The sequence below is a fragment of the Microcebus murinus genome, chromosome 26 (genome assembly GCF_040939455.1).
Source record: "Microcebus murinus isolate Inina chromosome 26, M.murinus_Inina_mat1.0, whole genome shotgun sequence".
Lineage (NCBI taxonomy): Eukaryota > Metazoa > Chordata > Mammalia > Primates > Cheirogaleidae > Microcebus > Microcebus murinus.
Window position 1 is genome coordinate 14,908,671 of NC_134129.1, and position 14,482 is coordinate 14,923,152.

Consider the following 14,482-nt stretch of genomic DNA (forward strand, 5'->3'; position numbering starts at 1 on the left):
TCCCTGCCTGAAGACTTTCCCACATATATATACGTCCTTCGGGGCCCAATTCGTGTCCTACTTCTGCCTTTCCTGATCATCTCAAATGCAGTCCTTGCCAGTCATCTCAAGTGCAATCATTGCCATCTTAAAATGGCAGCGCTTTGGTATCCATACCAACCAGTTAGTTGTTAGTAGGTGCTGAATTTGTGACGTTTTCTTTTCTGTGCACACTTGAGCCTCCGAGTGTAGGGCTCTGTCTCTCGTGAAAGTATTGTCCCCCTGTGTTGCCTCTTGACTCACGGTGGGCTCTCTCTAAATGCTTACCTACCCAAGTGCTTGTCTTCAGCCTCCGATCCAGGGGGAAGGAGGCCGTTGGTGACATCCGTGTTTCCTTTCTCCAGGTACCAGACGATGCTTGACTGCTGGCATGGAGACCCCGACCAGAGACCCACGTTTTCAGAGTTGGTGGGACATCTGGGAAACCTGTTACAAGCAAATGCTCAGCAGGTGTGTAAGCTCCCTCCGAGTCACTTCTACACACATACTCATGGGTCGAGGAGTTTCCCTACCTACCGCCCAAAGTCACCGCCACCGTGCCATCCTCTTGGCCACTGAACAAGGAGCCGTGTTCTTCTACATCTGAGCAGTGGTGCTTTTCTGGAAGCTCTAATGACTCTTTTAGGCAGATGAGATTATAATTTTTTTTTTTTTTTTTTTTTTTGAGACAGAGTCTCACTTTGTCGCCCAGGCTAGAGTGAGTGCCGTGGCATCAGCCTAGCTCACAGCAACCTCAAACTCCTGGGCTCAAGCAATCCTCCTGTCTCAGCCTCCCAAGTAGCTGGGACTACAAGCATGCACCACCATTCCCGGCTAATTTTTTCTATAAACTAGTTGGCCAATTAATTTCTTTCTATTTATAGTAAGACAGGGTCTCGCTCTTGCTCAAGCTGGTTTTGAACTCCTGCCCTTGAGTGATCCTCCCGCCTCGGCCTCCCAGAGTGCCAGGATTACAGGCATGCGCCATCATGCCTGGCTAATTTTTTCTCTCTCTATATATATATATTAGTTGGCCAATTAATTTCTTTCTATTTATAGTAGAGACGGGGGTCTCGCTCTTGCTCAGGCTGGTTTCAAACTCCTGACCTTGAGCCGATCCTCCCGCCTCGGCCTCCCAGCATACTAGGATTACAGGCGTGAGCCACTGCACCTGGCCTGAGATTCTAATTTATAACCTCGGAGCAGACCACTCTTATTCCTACCGACGTATATCTTTTTGCTATGTTTTCACGTGCTCTTCTGAAATTTAACAGAAGAATCTGGTTTGTCCACAGAATATCAGCAATGGAAGGAATCTGAAAGAATGTTTAAATAAATTCTGCAGGCAAAAATACGTCCCAACTATGCAAAATAGAGAGTTTCTTCCTCAGTAAAATCTCAGACCCACCATAACTTGTATTGTAGGATTTTAGGGTTGTAGCCTTTACCATTGGAAAGTCACTTCACCTACAGTCAACATCTCTTATCTCAATAGAGGCCACTGTCCTCCTCCTTGTCTTGTGAACATCTGGGGGACAGTGATGGGTCCAATCTGATTGTATCAATAAGCATTCCAAACATTTAAAGGTATCAGACTGCCCTTTCTTTCTTTCCTTGGCTGAAGTCATGTTAAATTGTGCAAGCTTTTCTCAAAGACCCATTTTCCTACCTATTTGTTCCTTTTCTTTAGACTGTCATCCGTTTTTCCACTGCCTTGAAATGCAGAGGCTAAGATTGGATGCCAGGCCCCTTGACCTGGCTCGTGTAGATGGGGCTTTGTGAATAAATGATTTCTTAGCTCTGTGTGTTGCGTTGTTGTGTCTCTGCCCACAGCCTGCCTTGTCTTCAGTGTGAACACAGTGCCCTGTGGGCTCCTTACCCACCTTGTTTTCAGTCCTCTCCTTTGACATACCTTAATACAGGGAGGCCGAGGCCGGCGGATCGCTCAAGGTCAGGGGTTCGAAACCAGCCTGAGCAAGAGCGAGACCCTGTCTCTACTAAAAATAGAAAGAAATTAATTGGCCAACTAAAAATATATATATAGAAAAAATTAGCCAGGCGTGGTGGGGCATGCCTGTAGTCCCAGCCACTCGGGAGGCTGAGGCAGGAGGATCGCTTGAGCCCAGGAATTTGAGGTTGCTGTGAGCTAGGCTGATGCCACAGCACTCTAGCCTAGGCAACAGAGTGAGACTCTGTCTCAAAAAAAAAAATAAATAAACAGTATATACATATATACCTTCATAGACACATTCCTTTTAAGTGGCCTTTTGTTTTGGACAAACCATATTTAATGTTGTCTTAAAGTTCTCTGTTCAGATAATGAAAACAACACACCCTACAGCCAAGAAGGCCCTGTGGCCTTTGTTTTCATGAAAAGTCTCTTGAAGGGCTGAAGCCATAACAATCGTATGCTGTGTTTATTGTTTCAGGATGGCAAAGATTACATTGTTCTTCCAATATCAGAGACTTTGAGCATGGAAGAGGATTCTGGACTCTCTCTGCCTACCTCACCTGTTTCCTGCATGGAGGAAGAGGAAGTGTGTGACCCCAAATTCCATTATGACAACACAGCAGGAATCAGGTACTGTATGTGGCCGGCATCCCCCGGGGCTGGGGGGGGTGGGGGCTTCAAGGCCATGTTGGGGAGGGGGCGTGGACGTGGGAGGAAGACCTTGGGTAAGGCTAGCTGCATCCCACTTGCACATAGCCTTAGCCCCAACAAGCTAACGTAAAGGGGAGCATTTCTGCAGGAGGGTTTAGTAGGTGAGTTTCCTCCCATCTGTAGCCCATGCGGTCTCCAGGGCTCTTCCTTTAAGCATTGTAAGCCCTGCAGCTGCAATAGCTGGAATGCCACCATTTGTTAAACTCCAGAACGAGAGAGACCAGTTGTGCAAAGACATCTGCATTTAAATGATCCCCATGCACGCTTTTATTAACGTGAACGAAATGGCTTAGAAGAGATTGAGGAAGGAAGAGTTCTGTGCACAAACACACGCATGGCTCTCTGGCGAAGACACAGAGCGCCGTAGGTCTGAGTCCTGAATTGGACTGGACGAGGCACCTCAGAGGCCCCTCCCAAGCCTGATCTGCAGCATTTTATTTGCATAATGGGACGTCTGGGCTTATTTAAAACACATGCCCTGCAGCCCTTTCTTGGTGTGTCAAGGGGTTCTGAAGGCAGCTTGCTTTTCTCTCTCCCAGCACCTGTGCATAAAGGAAAGAGTGGATACGGGTTTCTGCCATGTGATATTAAAATTGCCTTTTACTAAGCCTGGGACCGCTTCGCTTTGCTTTGTTTCCTTCCCAACCCCTTTGGGTGTTTTCCTCCTTTAAACTGGAGCCCCCGATGGCCGGGGTCCAGCCCGCCCTGCTGAGCTGCAAGGAGGGGCAGGACCGCTCTCATATGTGGGGCGCTTGGCCAGGGTGCCGCATGGCAGGGGGTGCTGGGGAGGTCCCCGTGGACCAAGTGTCCCATAGAGTCATGCAGGGCAGCAGGGACGCCGAGATGAGAGAAGGAAGCTTAGAACGGTTAGAAACCAACAAGTGAGCTCACCATTCCTTTTATGTCAAAAGCATTCGGCATTTTTTAAAAAGAACTTTTCCATAGACTCTCAGATTTTGCGCACGGTGATAATGCTCAGAGTTTGGCAAAGTAGAAACTATTGTCTCTTTTCTTTGATGTACAATTGAGCATGAGGCTCAGCTTGATGCAGGTATTAGAGTCACTAGAGCTCCCAAGTGGCCTTTTCAAGTGGCCTTTTCGCAGCTGTGTGACTTGGGGCAGATCGTCCACCCTCTCCCTCAGTTTCCTTGTCTGTGACACGAGGCAAGGCCACGGGTGCTGTTTGAAAGTGGCTGTTTTGAGAGTTGCACCATAGAACGCATTTCTAAGTGCCCTGCATTTGAAAGCACTCAGTAAAAGATGGCTATTAAGTCACCTCCCTGAGATGAATCCATTTCCCCTGACTTCTAATTCGGTGCTGTTTTCTCCCACGCCCAGGAGGGTCCTCAGAGAGAAAGAGGCATGAGATGGGACTCCAGTTCCACTCTTATGTGGACAGATTCCTAGTTCAAGTGCATTCGGCCTCCTAGTGTGATAATTGTTCCCAAAACTCTATTACTGGCCGCTCCATTCTCAGAAAGCCATTCGGCCCTGAGCTATACGCTTCGTGTTTTCTGTGACCAAGTGGAGTGACGATCCAAGCCAGCAGCCTCTGGGCTCTCTGGGTGCTTTGCATACATAGGGTGCCAAGCAGGAGATGAAGTCGAGTTTGTGCGCCGGAAGTGCCAAACACGATGCTGGGTCTAAACAAGGACTGCTCACATGTGTCCCCAGCCGCGGGGACAAGTGCCACACCGCTCTCCCGCCCCAGGCCTGGCTCCTATTTTCTGTCTGTGATTTCTGAATCGGTTTTCCAGTCCGGTTTCTCTTGTAGCCAGCCGTACTTTTGAAAAGTAAAATGGAAATGGCAGTCTTTTGTCTGCATCCCTTCTCAGCTCCCTCCACCTTTTTTTTTTTTTTTTCCTTTTTATAAAAATAAAACCCCCCAGTCACCTTCTAATCATCTGGGTTCAAAGAAAGGCAGATGGAGGCATCTGCACACGGCACGCTTCATTCTGATGTTCTCCTGTGGTTTTGCTTCTCCAGGGAGGGCGAGACTAGGCTGGGTACCTCTCGGGGGACCGGTTCCATCCTCTTTCTCATTTCCAGCCAAGTAGAAAAACGGAGGCGTCTTTCTCACTTGCTTCCTCCTTGTAATTTCCAATTCCATTGCATTATAAATAGAGCTGGACAGAGACATCACTGTGGGAACCGGCCTCGTGATTCGTCATTGCCCCTTTGAACCATTTTAATAATATTTGTTCAGCATTTATTTAGAGAAGAGGCTGAGAAGTGTGTGGGGGAAGGACCAGGCACGTCTGGACTTAGTTTTGTCTCCGATTTCCCCTGTGGGTCAGCTCTGGTCCCACGTTTGCCTGCTTCCTGCAAGAAAGCACATGGCCACTGGCCTCATCTTTCTTTGCGGGCAGTTTGGGGACCATCTGTGGCTGCCCTGTCATTTCCCCCTGGGACTGTCACCTCCCACACTGAGCAGCTTATCAGAGATGTCTTTGCAGTTCTCTCTCAGAGAAAGGTTTTGGTGCATACTGTTTTCTTCGTTTTGGTTAATTGCGAGTGATGATTAAATGCCTCTCAAGACCTAAGTTTGAGTCCCAGTTCCACCCTTTATTAGCTATTTTCTCGCCGAGCCTTGGCTTCCTCATCTGCAAGTGGGACATAATACAAAGACCGATTTCCTAGTGTGGTGAGGAGCAGGTGCAACAATGTGTGTGCAAATGCTTTGTCTGCCGGAAAGCACTATCACAGTTTTAAAATTATTGGACTCAGAACTCAGGGAGCTGTCCTTTCTGAGGCCGCTGAGTTACTGCCCACACTCGCCAGCTCCAGTTGATTCTGCACCCCAGATACCACTGACATCTGTCCAGGTCCCCAACCCGCAGGCGTCCCCTTTCTCTAGCCAGGCTTGCCCTCCTTTCTCCCAGAGAAGCGTGCTATGCTGTGCTTCTCAGCCCACACTCACCTTTCTAAAGGAATACCCCACCTTGTCAGTCTCAGGCTTAAATTCCTTTCGTGGCCTCTCATTGCCCTCAAAACAGTAATGCAGACATGCTAGCTCTGCTAGATTTTGGATACATTCCTTAACCTTGCCGTGCCTCAGTTTCCTCATCTAAAAAGTTGGCATGCTAATACCCACCCCTAGAGAGGGGTCCCTGTGCAGATGCCAGGGGATGATGTTTAGAGGACACTTGCAAGGCACAGTGCCTGGCAGGTGGCACATTCTTCCCGAATGAGCGAATGAAAAGATGATTGACTATGGTGTCGTAGTTCTTGATAACCACTACTTTTAGGGACTGGACTTCGGAGAAAGTGGGCTTTGCCTGATCCCTGTTTTTTTTTTTTTTTTTTCCTCTTTCTTGTGGCACTTCCTTAGTGAGGATACCACTGGTAACCTCGTTCTCTCCTCTCCGTAAGGGGAAGGACCAGCCTCCAGGGGGAAAAGGAGAGAGACTTAGTTTTGCTTCTTTTCTTTTCTTTTCTTTTCTTTTCTTTTCTTTTCTTTTCTTTTCTTTTCTTTTCTTTTCTTTTCTTTTCTTTCCTTTCCTTTCCTTTCCTTTCCTTTCCTTTCCTTTCCTTTCCTTTCCTTTCTTTTCTTTTCTTTTTTTCTTTTTTCTTTTCTTTTCTGAGACAGAGTCTCACTCTGTTGTCCAGGCTAGAGCGAGTGCCATGGCATCAGCCTCGCTCACAGCAACCTCAAACTCCTGGGCTCAAGCGATCCTCCTGCCTCAGCCTCCCGAGTAGCTGGGACTACAGGCATGTGCCACCATGCCTGGCTAATTTTTTCTATATATTTTTAGTTGGCCAATTAATTTCTTTCTATTTATGGTAGAGACGGGGTCTCGCTCTTGCTCAGGCTGGTTTCGAACTCCTGACCTTGAGCGATCCTCCCGCCTCGGCCTCCAAAGAGTGCTAGGATTACATGCGTGAGCCACCGCGCCCGGCCGAGACTTAGTTTCCATTCTCCTTCTTTGGCCCAAGGTCTATGCAGCAAGTTCTAGAAGCCTACTTATAGTGGAAAGTAGGCTGGGATAAGAGTTAAGAGTGTATTTTCCATTCCCTCCCATGAAAAGGACTTTTCTCCACTTGAGCTCTACGCGGTGACTTTGACAGATCACCCAGACTCACCCGAAGGCCCGTGGCCAGGAAGGAGCACCTCCCAAGAAAGAGGTGGTCTGTTGTCTGACAAGTCTTAGTCTTTGATCTGACTCCTGCAGGAGTCCCTGTTGTCACCCTTTGGAATTCAAAGGAGAAAAACAAGCTTTGATTGATAGAGCATTATTCTTTCTAAGAACAAGGCGCCCAACATTTGCCCTGTCGTCTTCCCCACATCTCTGAGAGCTACTGCCAAATACATTTTTTTAAATGGGGCCATCAGAGATGCAGAAATATTCATGACTTTCTCTTGTTCCTGTAGTCTGTGGGAAATTCCGAAATAAGCAAAATATCTTATGACTCTCAAACCACTGGCCTTTGCTGAGACAGGCAACTCGTGGGGGCTAAAAATAAGGGACAGTGTCCCTCTGCACACTAAGCCCCTGCTACACGTGGAAGGAGGAGTTAGTTGTCTTTAGATTACTGCTGGGCTCAGGATCCTTTAGGGAGACCTACAGGTGTTGCCTCTGCCCATCTTTCATCGGCTGCTTGTTCTGTTGGCATTATCTAGCAAAACTGTCCTAAGAGATGGCCAGAAAGATGTGAAACTCTTGGCAACGTGTACAGAGCCCGGTGGAGGAATCCCAGGCCATCAGGAAGCCAAGTAGAAGGCAGTTGGTCACCCAGCCTGCTGCTGCTGTCTTCAGGGTAGCGCTGGGTCTCAGAAGTACGATTCCAAGGAACAGGGGCTCATCTGGACTCCTCAGTGACATTATACTTTTAAATGGACACTCACAGGAAATTAAGCCTTCCATGAGTGCTAGCAGAGAAAGATTTTGTTTTGTTTTGTTTTGCTTTTTTCCAAAGGATGTTTTGAGGGTTGCTCTTAAACTTGCGGTTGAAAGCTAATGAACTTAGGTATCACTTGGAGGATCTGCAGCCAACTATACCACCACTAAAATGCAAATATTTGTTCTTTTGCAGTCAGTATCTGCAGAACAGTAAGGGAAAGAGCCGGCCGGTGAGTGTCAAAACATTTGAAGATATCCCATTGGAAGAACCAGAAGTCAAAGTAATCCCAGATGTAAGTACATCTTTTAAAAATAGTCTTAGAAATAATACAAAGGATGAAACACTAGCTAGATAAATATTAGCCTAAGCATTAAAGTCTCGAAGCCTCATTTATAAGGCTGTCCTTGAAGGTATGTGTCAACGGGGTCATTATGGAGATGGAACTTGGGTTTTTACATAAGTAAAGTCTCTGGTCCAAGGTTCACTAAAGTGTGAATAGCACTACTGTGAAAAGAGGAATGAAAACAGGCATCCTCACCTGCTACTTGATACATTTTCTCTTCTCCCTGGCCTAAGTCTACGTCCAGGAAGCAGTTGCTTCCTTTTGTAGCAAGCACAATTTTTGGCTTTGATACCTTTACCTTCCTCTGACGGCCATTGTCCGATAGACGAGTTAAAAATCGGTTTCATTAAATAGCTGGTCAGTGTACACGCTCAACTGTGCCATCTCATTATCTCTTGAAAGGACAACCAGACGGATAGTGGTATGGTTCTCGCCTCCGAAGAGCTGAAAACTTTGGAAGACAGAACAAAATTAGCTCCGTCTTTTAGGTAAGACTCAGCGAAATAAAAAAGACAAATTTCAATAGGAATTTTTGGAAGAAACTTAGGAACTTTCGGTGTAAGCTCAGATTTCCCCCATTGAGTGTCTTTGTTGGTTGGAGAAATTGAAACCAATAAAACAGGCCGGGCAAGGTGGCTCACACCTGTCATCCTAGCACTCTGGGAGGCCGAGGCGGGCGGATTGCTCGAGGTCAAGAGTTCGAAACCAGCCTGAGCAAGAGCGAGACCCTGTCTCTACTATAAAATTAGAAAGAAATTAATTGGCCAACTAATATATATATAGAAAAAATTAGCTGGGCATGGTGGTGCATGCCTGTAGTCCCAGCTACTCGGGAGGCTGAGGCAGGAGGATCGCTTGAGCCCAGGAGTTGGAGGTTGCTGTGAGCTAGGCTGACGCCACGGCACTCACTCTAGCCTGGGCAACAAAGTGAGACTCTGTCTCAAAAAAAAACAAACAAACAAAAAAAACCAACGAAACAATGAAATTGACAAATCTAAAGAGTAAACTGAAATAAATTATAGGATTTGGTCAATTTGTATGAGAATTTATGCATACTAGGGAATCTCTGAGCATATTTACTATGGCCAGTAGTTTGTGTGTAAGTGCTCAATAACAAAGAGGTTATTAGATACAATCTCTAAAACAACCAATCAGATTAAAATGTTTATGGACTCTGAAGAATTTTCAAAACTGTACATGAGTGGGTACATCTGTATTTAAGAAATATGAAGTATAAGAAACAAATTAATTGGCCAACTAAAAATATATAGAAAAAATTAGCTGGGCATGGTGGCACATGCCTATAGTCCCAGCTACTTGGGAGGCTGAAGCAGGAGGCTCGCTTGAGCCCAGGAGTTTGAGGTTGCTGTGAGCTAGGCTGACGCCATGGCACTCTAGCTTGGGCAACAGAGTGAGACTCTGTCTCAAAAAAAAAAAAAAAAGAAATATGATGTATAAATAAGCCAATATCTATTTAAGATACTTAAATATTATTGTCTGAATTAAATTCTTAATTGTGGGGAAAGTATTAAATTTGGTTTTGAATATAATCCCCGATATATGGTTCAGTAGGAATCTGTAGTTGTTTTGAATAGATGTACCTGCTTTTAACCTAACAAATACATGAATATCTATAAGAATAATAGGATAAGAGTAGTAATTTCTTTGCTACATGGCTCATTCTAAGTGAGAATTTAATTTGATCTAATCTGTTATAAAAAATGGGATACCCATGAGTGTTTGAGTGATACACACACACAAAGTTTAAAATACGCCATTGTGCAATTTTACTGTTTTCTTTAAGGCCCAAGATAAGAAATTGTGAGAGCCAATCATATGTTTCATTCGATGACTTGAAAAAAATATTTATTCAGCAACTACTATGTGCCAGGCTCCATGCCATTGCTTGAAACACCTAGTTTTATTGGGATTAGATTGAAAGAAAAATTGTATTTCTAGTTATTTGAAGTAACTTAAACCACATATGAACACAAAGTTCATAAAATCCTTTTTTGTTTTTTTTTTTTATTTTTTTTTCCTGATCTAAGCCAATAAAAAAAAAATAAAAATAAAATCCTTTTTTGTAGGTTTTTTTTTCCATTTTTTTTTAATTTTTATTTTTTCAGCGTATTATGGGGGTACAAATGTTAAGGTTATATATATATATATCTTTTTTGTAGTTTTCAATATGAATAATTTGGATAAAATACCTATTAGGGGGGAAAAACACCCTCCAATGGCTTGAGAACATGTAAATCCTGAAGTTTTATATCAACACAGGGTACATTTCCAAGCTTTGACATGATTACCTCTGTCAGGATTCCAGGCCGTTGAAAACATTCTCTGGTTGCTGTTGAGTGATTGGGGTCCTTAGTCCTTCCAAAGAATGTGGTTTTGACGAGTATAAAGCAGTGTTTGACATGTCTGGCTTGATCGCTCACACGCTTCAAGTTATTCAAGTTGCTCAAGAACTTTATTAACGCCATATGCATACCTTGTAGCCCCCTAATGGACGGAATAGGGGAAAGGACAGGCGAACTTTCAGAACATCCCAATTTCCTTGACTGCCCTGAAAGTGGCCCCTTTGGCTCCTGTCTTTGTATACAAACTTGTCAATCTTCGAGACCGTACAAATGTTCCCCTGGTGGTGCAAATGTTCCACTTTGCATAACCCAGAAGAACTGCCTTTCATCTCCTCCCGGGCTTGGAAGACTTGGCCCTCAATGAGAGGACTTATCTGCAACTGCTAATCCATTCGAGAGTACCTGGAAATAGACATTGTCGGAGTAAACCTCATGTGCTGACTTGCAACTGGGGTTGGGGGTGGGGGGCAGAGCTAGGTGGCTGGAGTCCCCGGAGGAAAGACAGATCACAGCCCCTGCGTGGAGCTGGGCATGGGGGGCGGGTAAGAAGCAAAAAGAACTGTCTCCTGTCTGCCTGCTCATCTGTGTGCCCTTTCTCCCGCAGCGGGTTGGTGCCCAGCAAAAGCAGGGAGTCCGTGGCATCTGAGGGTTCCAACCAGACGAGCGGCTACCAGTCCGGGTACCACTCGGACGACACGGACACCACCGTGTGCTCCAGCGAGGAGGCGGAACTTTTGAAGCTGGTGGAGATGGGCGTGCAGGCCAGCGGCCTGGGCCCGATCCTGCAGCCCGACGCTGGGAACGCACTGAGCTCGCCCCCTGTTTAAAAGGAGGTCCACCCCGACCCCTGCCTCCCCACTCCTGGATGCCACGCAAGAGGTGCTGCTCTGATCGTCAAATGTCGTTCTCTCCATCGCCGGGAAGTGGCCACATTTGATTTTCATTTCAAAAAAAAAAGGACCTTGGACTGCAGGGAGCCAGTCTTCTAGGCATTTCCTGAGAAGATGCTTGTGACCCAAGAATGTGTCTGTTATCGTCTGCTCCCAGTGTTGACCCGATTCTCTTTCTCATTCATTGAACAAGCATGTGTGATGGCCCCGGCTGTGGGTCTCCAGTGGGTTTCGAACAAAGAAACGATCAAGGAACAGCTCCGTCCTCCAGGAAGTGGCAGGACCCCGGGAGCTGGCACTTCTGCTAAACTAGAAGAGGGACCAGGCGACGCACGCGCTTTAGGTGCTGAAGGTGGGGACATGGGTAGGGCCGAATCCGTCTGGGAGGCTTTGATTTGGGCTTTGGGTCTCCAGCCAAGTCTTAAGTGTGGGGTTTGCACTGATGGAAAGGAAGACGTTGGCTTGCTTTGAGAGAGTCGTGGAGCCCGCAAGGACATCGTGCTGGCTCTGGTGGCCGTGGGCATGTGGCCTGCCAGGAAACGCAAAGGCGTCGGATGGGGGGTTCTGGTTTTAGAAGGTTGCGTGATCTTCGCAGTTGGGCTAAAGGAGAGTTCCCTGTGCTGTTTCCGACTCTTAATGAGCCTTCCTTCCGGACCCTTACGTGTGTCCTGGCCGGGCCCCAGGAAGGAAATGAGGCGGCTCTGGCTGCTTGTCTCCCAGGCCGATCCTTTATCCAGAGCGCCACAAAGAAAGGACATTCAGCCCGGGGCTGCCTGCCGATCGGAGAGCCCTGACGGCGTAGACCAGCTTCTGGCTCCTTCTGCATGACTGCCCACATGGCTGTCCCCATGTCATATGCCTGAGACTGAATGCAGCAGTCCAGCGTCCAGCTGTGGTGTCAACGTTGCAGGAAGGAATTTACCCTTTTTTTTCCTCCCCCTCCCCCCGGCCTGCTCGCCCCACGACCCTCCTCCAGTATTTTAGTTACTTGGCGTCTACACTCCAGCAAACCTGTTTGGGTTTTCTGTTCACTCTCTGAATGATTATTAGCCAGATTTCAAAAATTCCTTTATAGCCCAAATTATAACAACATCTATTGTATTATTTTAGACTTTTAACATATAGAGCTATTTCTACTGTTGTTTTTTTTTTTTTTTCGCCCTTGTTCTTTCCTTTTTTTTTTTAAAAAAAAAAAAAAAGAAAATGTGTTTTTCATTTGGTACCATAGTGTGAAGTACTGGGAACAATGACTATAAAACATGCTATGGCACATATATTTATAGTCTGTTTATGTAGAAACAAATGTAATATATTAAAGCCTTATATTATATATAATGGACTTTGTACCATTCACGTTTTGTATCAGTATTATGTAGCGCATAACAAAAGTCATAATGCTTTCGGCAATTGATGTCATTTTATTAAAAAATATCGAAAAACTCGAAGGGATCTCTTTGCAAGGCTGCGTTTACCATACCCATCATTTTCTCATCGCTAAACTGGAGGAGGAGGAATCAGACACAATTTCCACGTGGTTGTTTTTTCTTCTTATAAAGCAGCAGTCCCCAACCTTTTTGGTACCAGGGACAAGTTTTTCCACAGCCCGGGGTTGGGGGGTGGTTTGGGGATGATTCCAGGGTGTTGCATTTATGGGCAACATTTATTTATGTTGCTCACTCACCACCACTCGCCTCCTGCAGTTATAAAGAATAGTTTCACAAAATGTTTATACTTTACAAACCAATAAATGTATGCATAGTAAAAAAATAGAATGGTATGATTACCACAACTGTCTTAGGAATAAGAACTTCTGGGTTTGAGGTCTAATTGCTCATTCCTCTCTCTTATTCATGACACAGATAATTCTCAGATACACACACACGTACACACACAAGCTGTCTTATAAGCTGGGCACTTTTGAGATTGTTAAAACATAGACTGAGAAATACATAATTCTGGGGCCCTCTGGTGAACCCCATGTTTGTCAGAATAGCCAGCCATGAAACTCAGGGGGTGAGAGACCTGGGACAGGTGACAAACTCAGGGCAGTGCAGGGACACATGGAGCATGTTCATAGTGTCCAATCGTATTTCATTGCACACTGATAGTGTCAAAACATCAGACCCACTATCGACATTTTGAATGACTACTTTTGCCTGAATGCAACAAGTGTGATTATTTAACAAACCCATTGGCACCAATAAGTGACTTTACTTTTATCTGATACTTTTTAAACAAGATTCTGAAATGTTTATCTAGTCAAATATGTTTCTCTCTCTCTCTCTTTATTTTTTTTTTAAAAAACAGCTTCTAGGTTTCTTTTTTTAAAAAAATCTTATTAAGGAAGGTCTTCCCAATTCTCAAATAACCCCAGATTCTCCATTTTCTTTTGTTGCTCTTAAATCCATTGGGAATTTTCATATATGGGGTGACATAGGAGTCTAACGTTATTTATTTTTTTTCCCAAGCAGATTGTCAATCTTGGAAGCACCATTTATTAAATATCCCTCTTTTCTCTGTGGTTAGGGAACTATCTTTTGTAGCATTTTCCCAGCCTTATCATGTCACAGATTGTCTGCACAACTTTGCGATGAAGAATTCCGGGGGCGTGTGTGACTGATGGGTGGTAGGACCGGCTGGGAGGACAAGAGTCAGGGTCTTCCAACAGACTTTGGTCAACTATGGGCAGGTTTGCGGTTATTATGTCCTCTTCCAGGAAATGGAAGGAAGAAGAGTCCAAGTTATTCAGGATGGAGGAGACCTCATACAAAAACACAGGATTTTTCTTCACTTTAGGAAAAAGACAAGATTTGTGTTTCTCCTAAGTGGCTGGTGGCATTGCTCCCAATGCCAGGAATTTGGGTTCAGCTGGAGCGTCACACTTTAGTAAGAAATGCTCTCAGCACCTCGGGCAGGACGATTAGGAGGAGAGGTTTGGCCTCTTCCTCTGTCTTCTGTCATCCATGCCTCTTGTTTTTAGCTTTTTTCTTCTCCTCATCTGCCCCTGTATTGAAGAAAAAAAAAATGTGGCTTTTTAAAGTGCTTCTCCCAATGGTCTTATTTTCAAACTTTTGATTGTAGGCATTTGCTGCATTTTAGGTGAGATCTCTCTCCCCTGGCTCCTTCCCTCCCTAAATTTGTTTTCATCCTTCTCCTGTCCCTTGAACCCTTCTATCTCCTCACCTTTCACTTTCTTATCTTCCTCTCCCCTGCACCCCAAGCCCAGCAGGAGAGTCCTGGGGAGATTAAGTTCATCCCCCCTGGATTAGGTGAGCCTATCTATGCATATTCATTTGTTCTCTTCCATAAAAGTGAAGAAGAAAAGTAAAAAATTCAAACCCACAACTTTGTACTTGCTAACTTA

General features: G+C 45.3%; 1 protein-coding gene across 1 annotated transcript in view; it reads left to right on the forward strand.

Annotated features, from left to right (window-relative positions):
• The window catches only part of KDR (kinase insert domain receptor), a 51,176-nt gene extending 38,613 nt beyond the window's left edge, over positions 1 to 12,563 (forward strand). Inside the window, exons 26-30 of the mRNA XM_075997955.1 lie at positions 384 to 489; positions 2,448 to 2,599; positions 7,715 to 7,814; positions 8,268 to 8,353; positions 10,833 to 12,563. Coding sequence (XP_075854070.1) covers positions 384 to 489; positions 2,448 to 2,599; positions 7,715 to 7,814; positions 8,268 to 8,353; positions 10,833 to 11,055 — 667 coding nt within the window. The 3' untranslated portion in view covers positions 11,056 to 12,563. The remainder of the gene's footprint in view (positions 1 to 383; positions 490 to 2,447; positions 2,600 to 7,714; positions 7,815 to 8,267; positions 8,354 to 10,832) is intronic.
• The last annotated feature ends 1,919 nt before the right edge of the window (positions 12,564 to 14,482 follow it).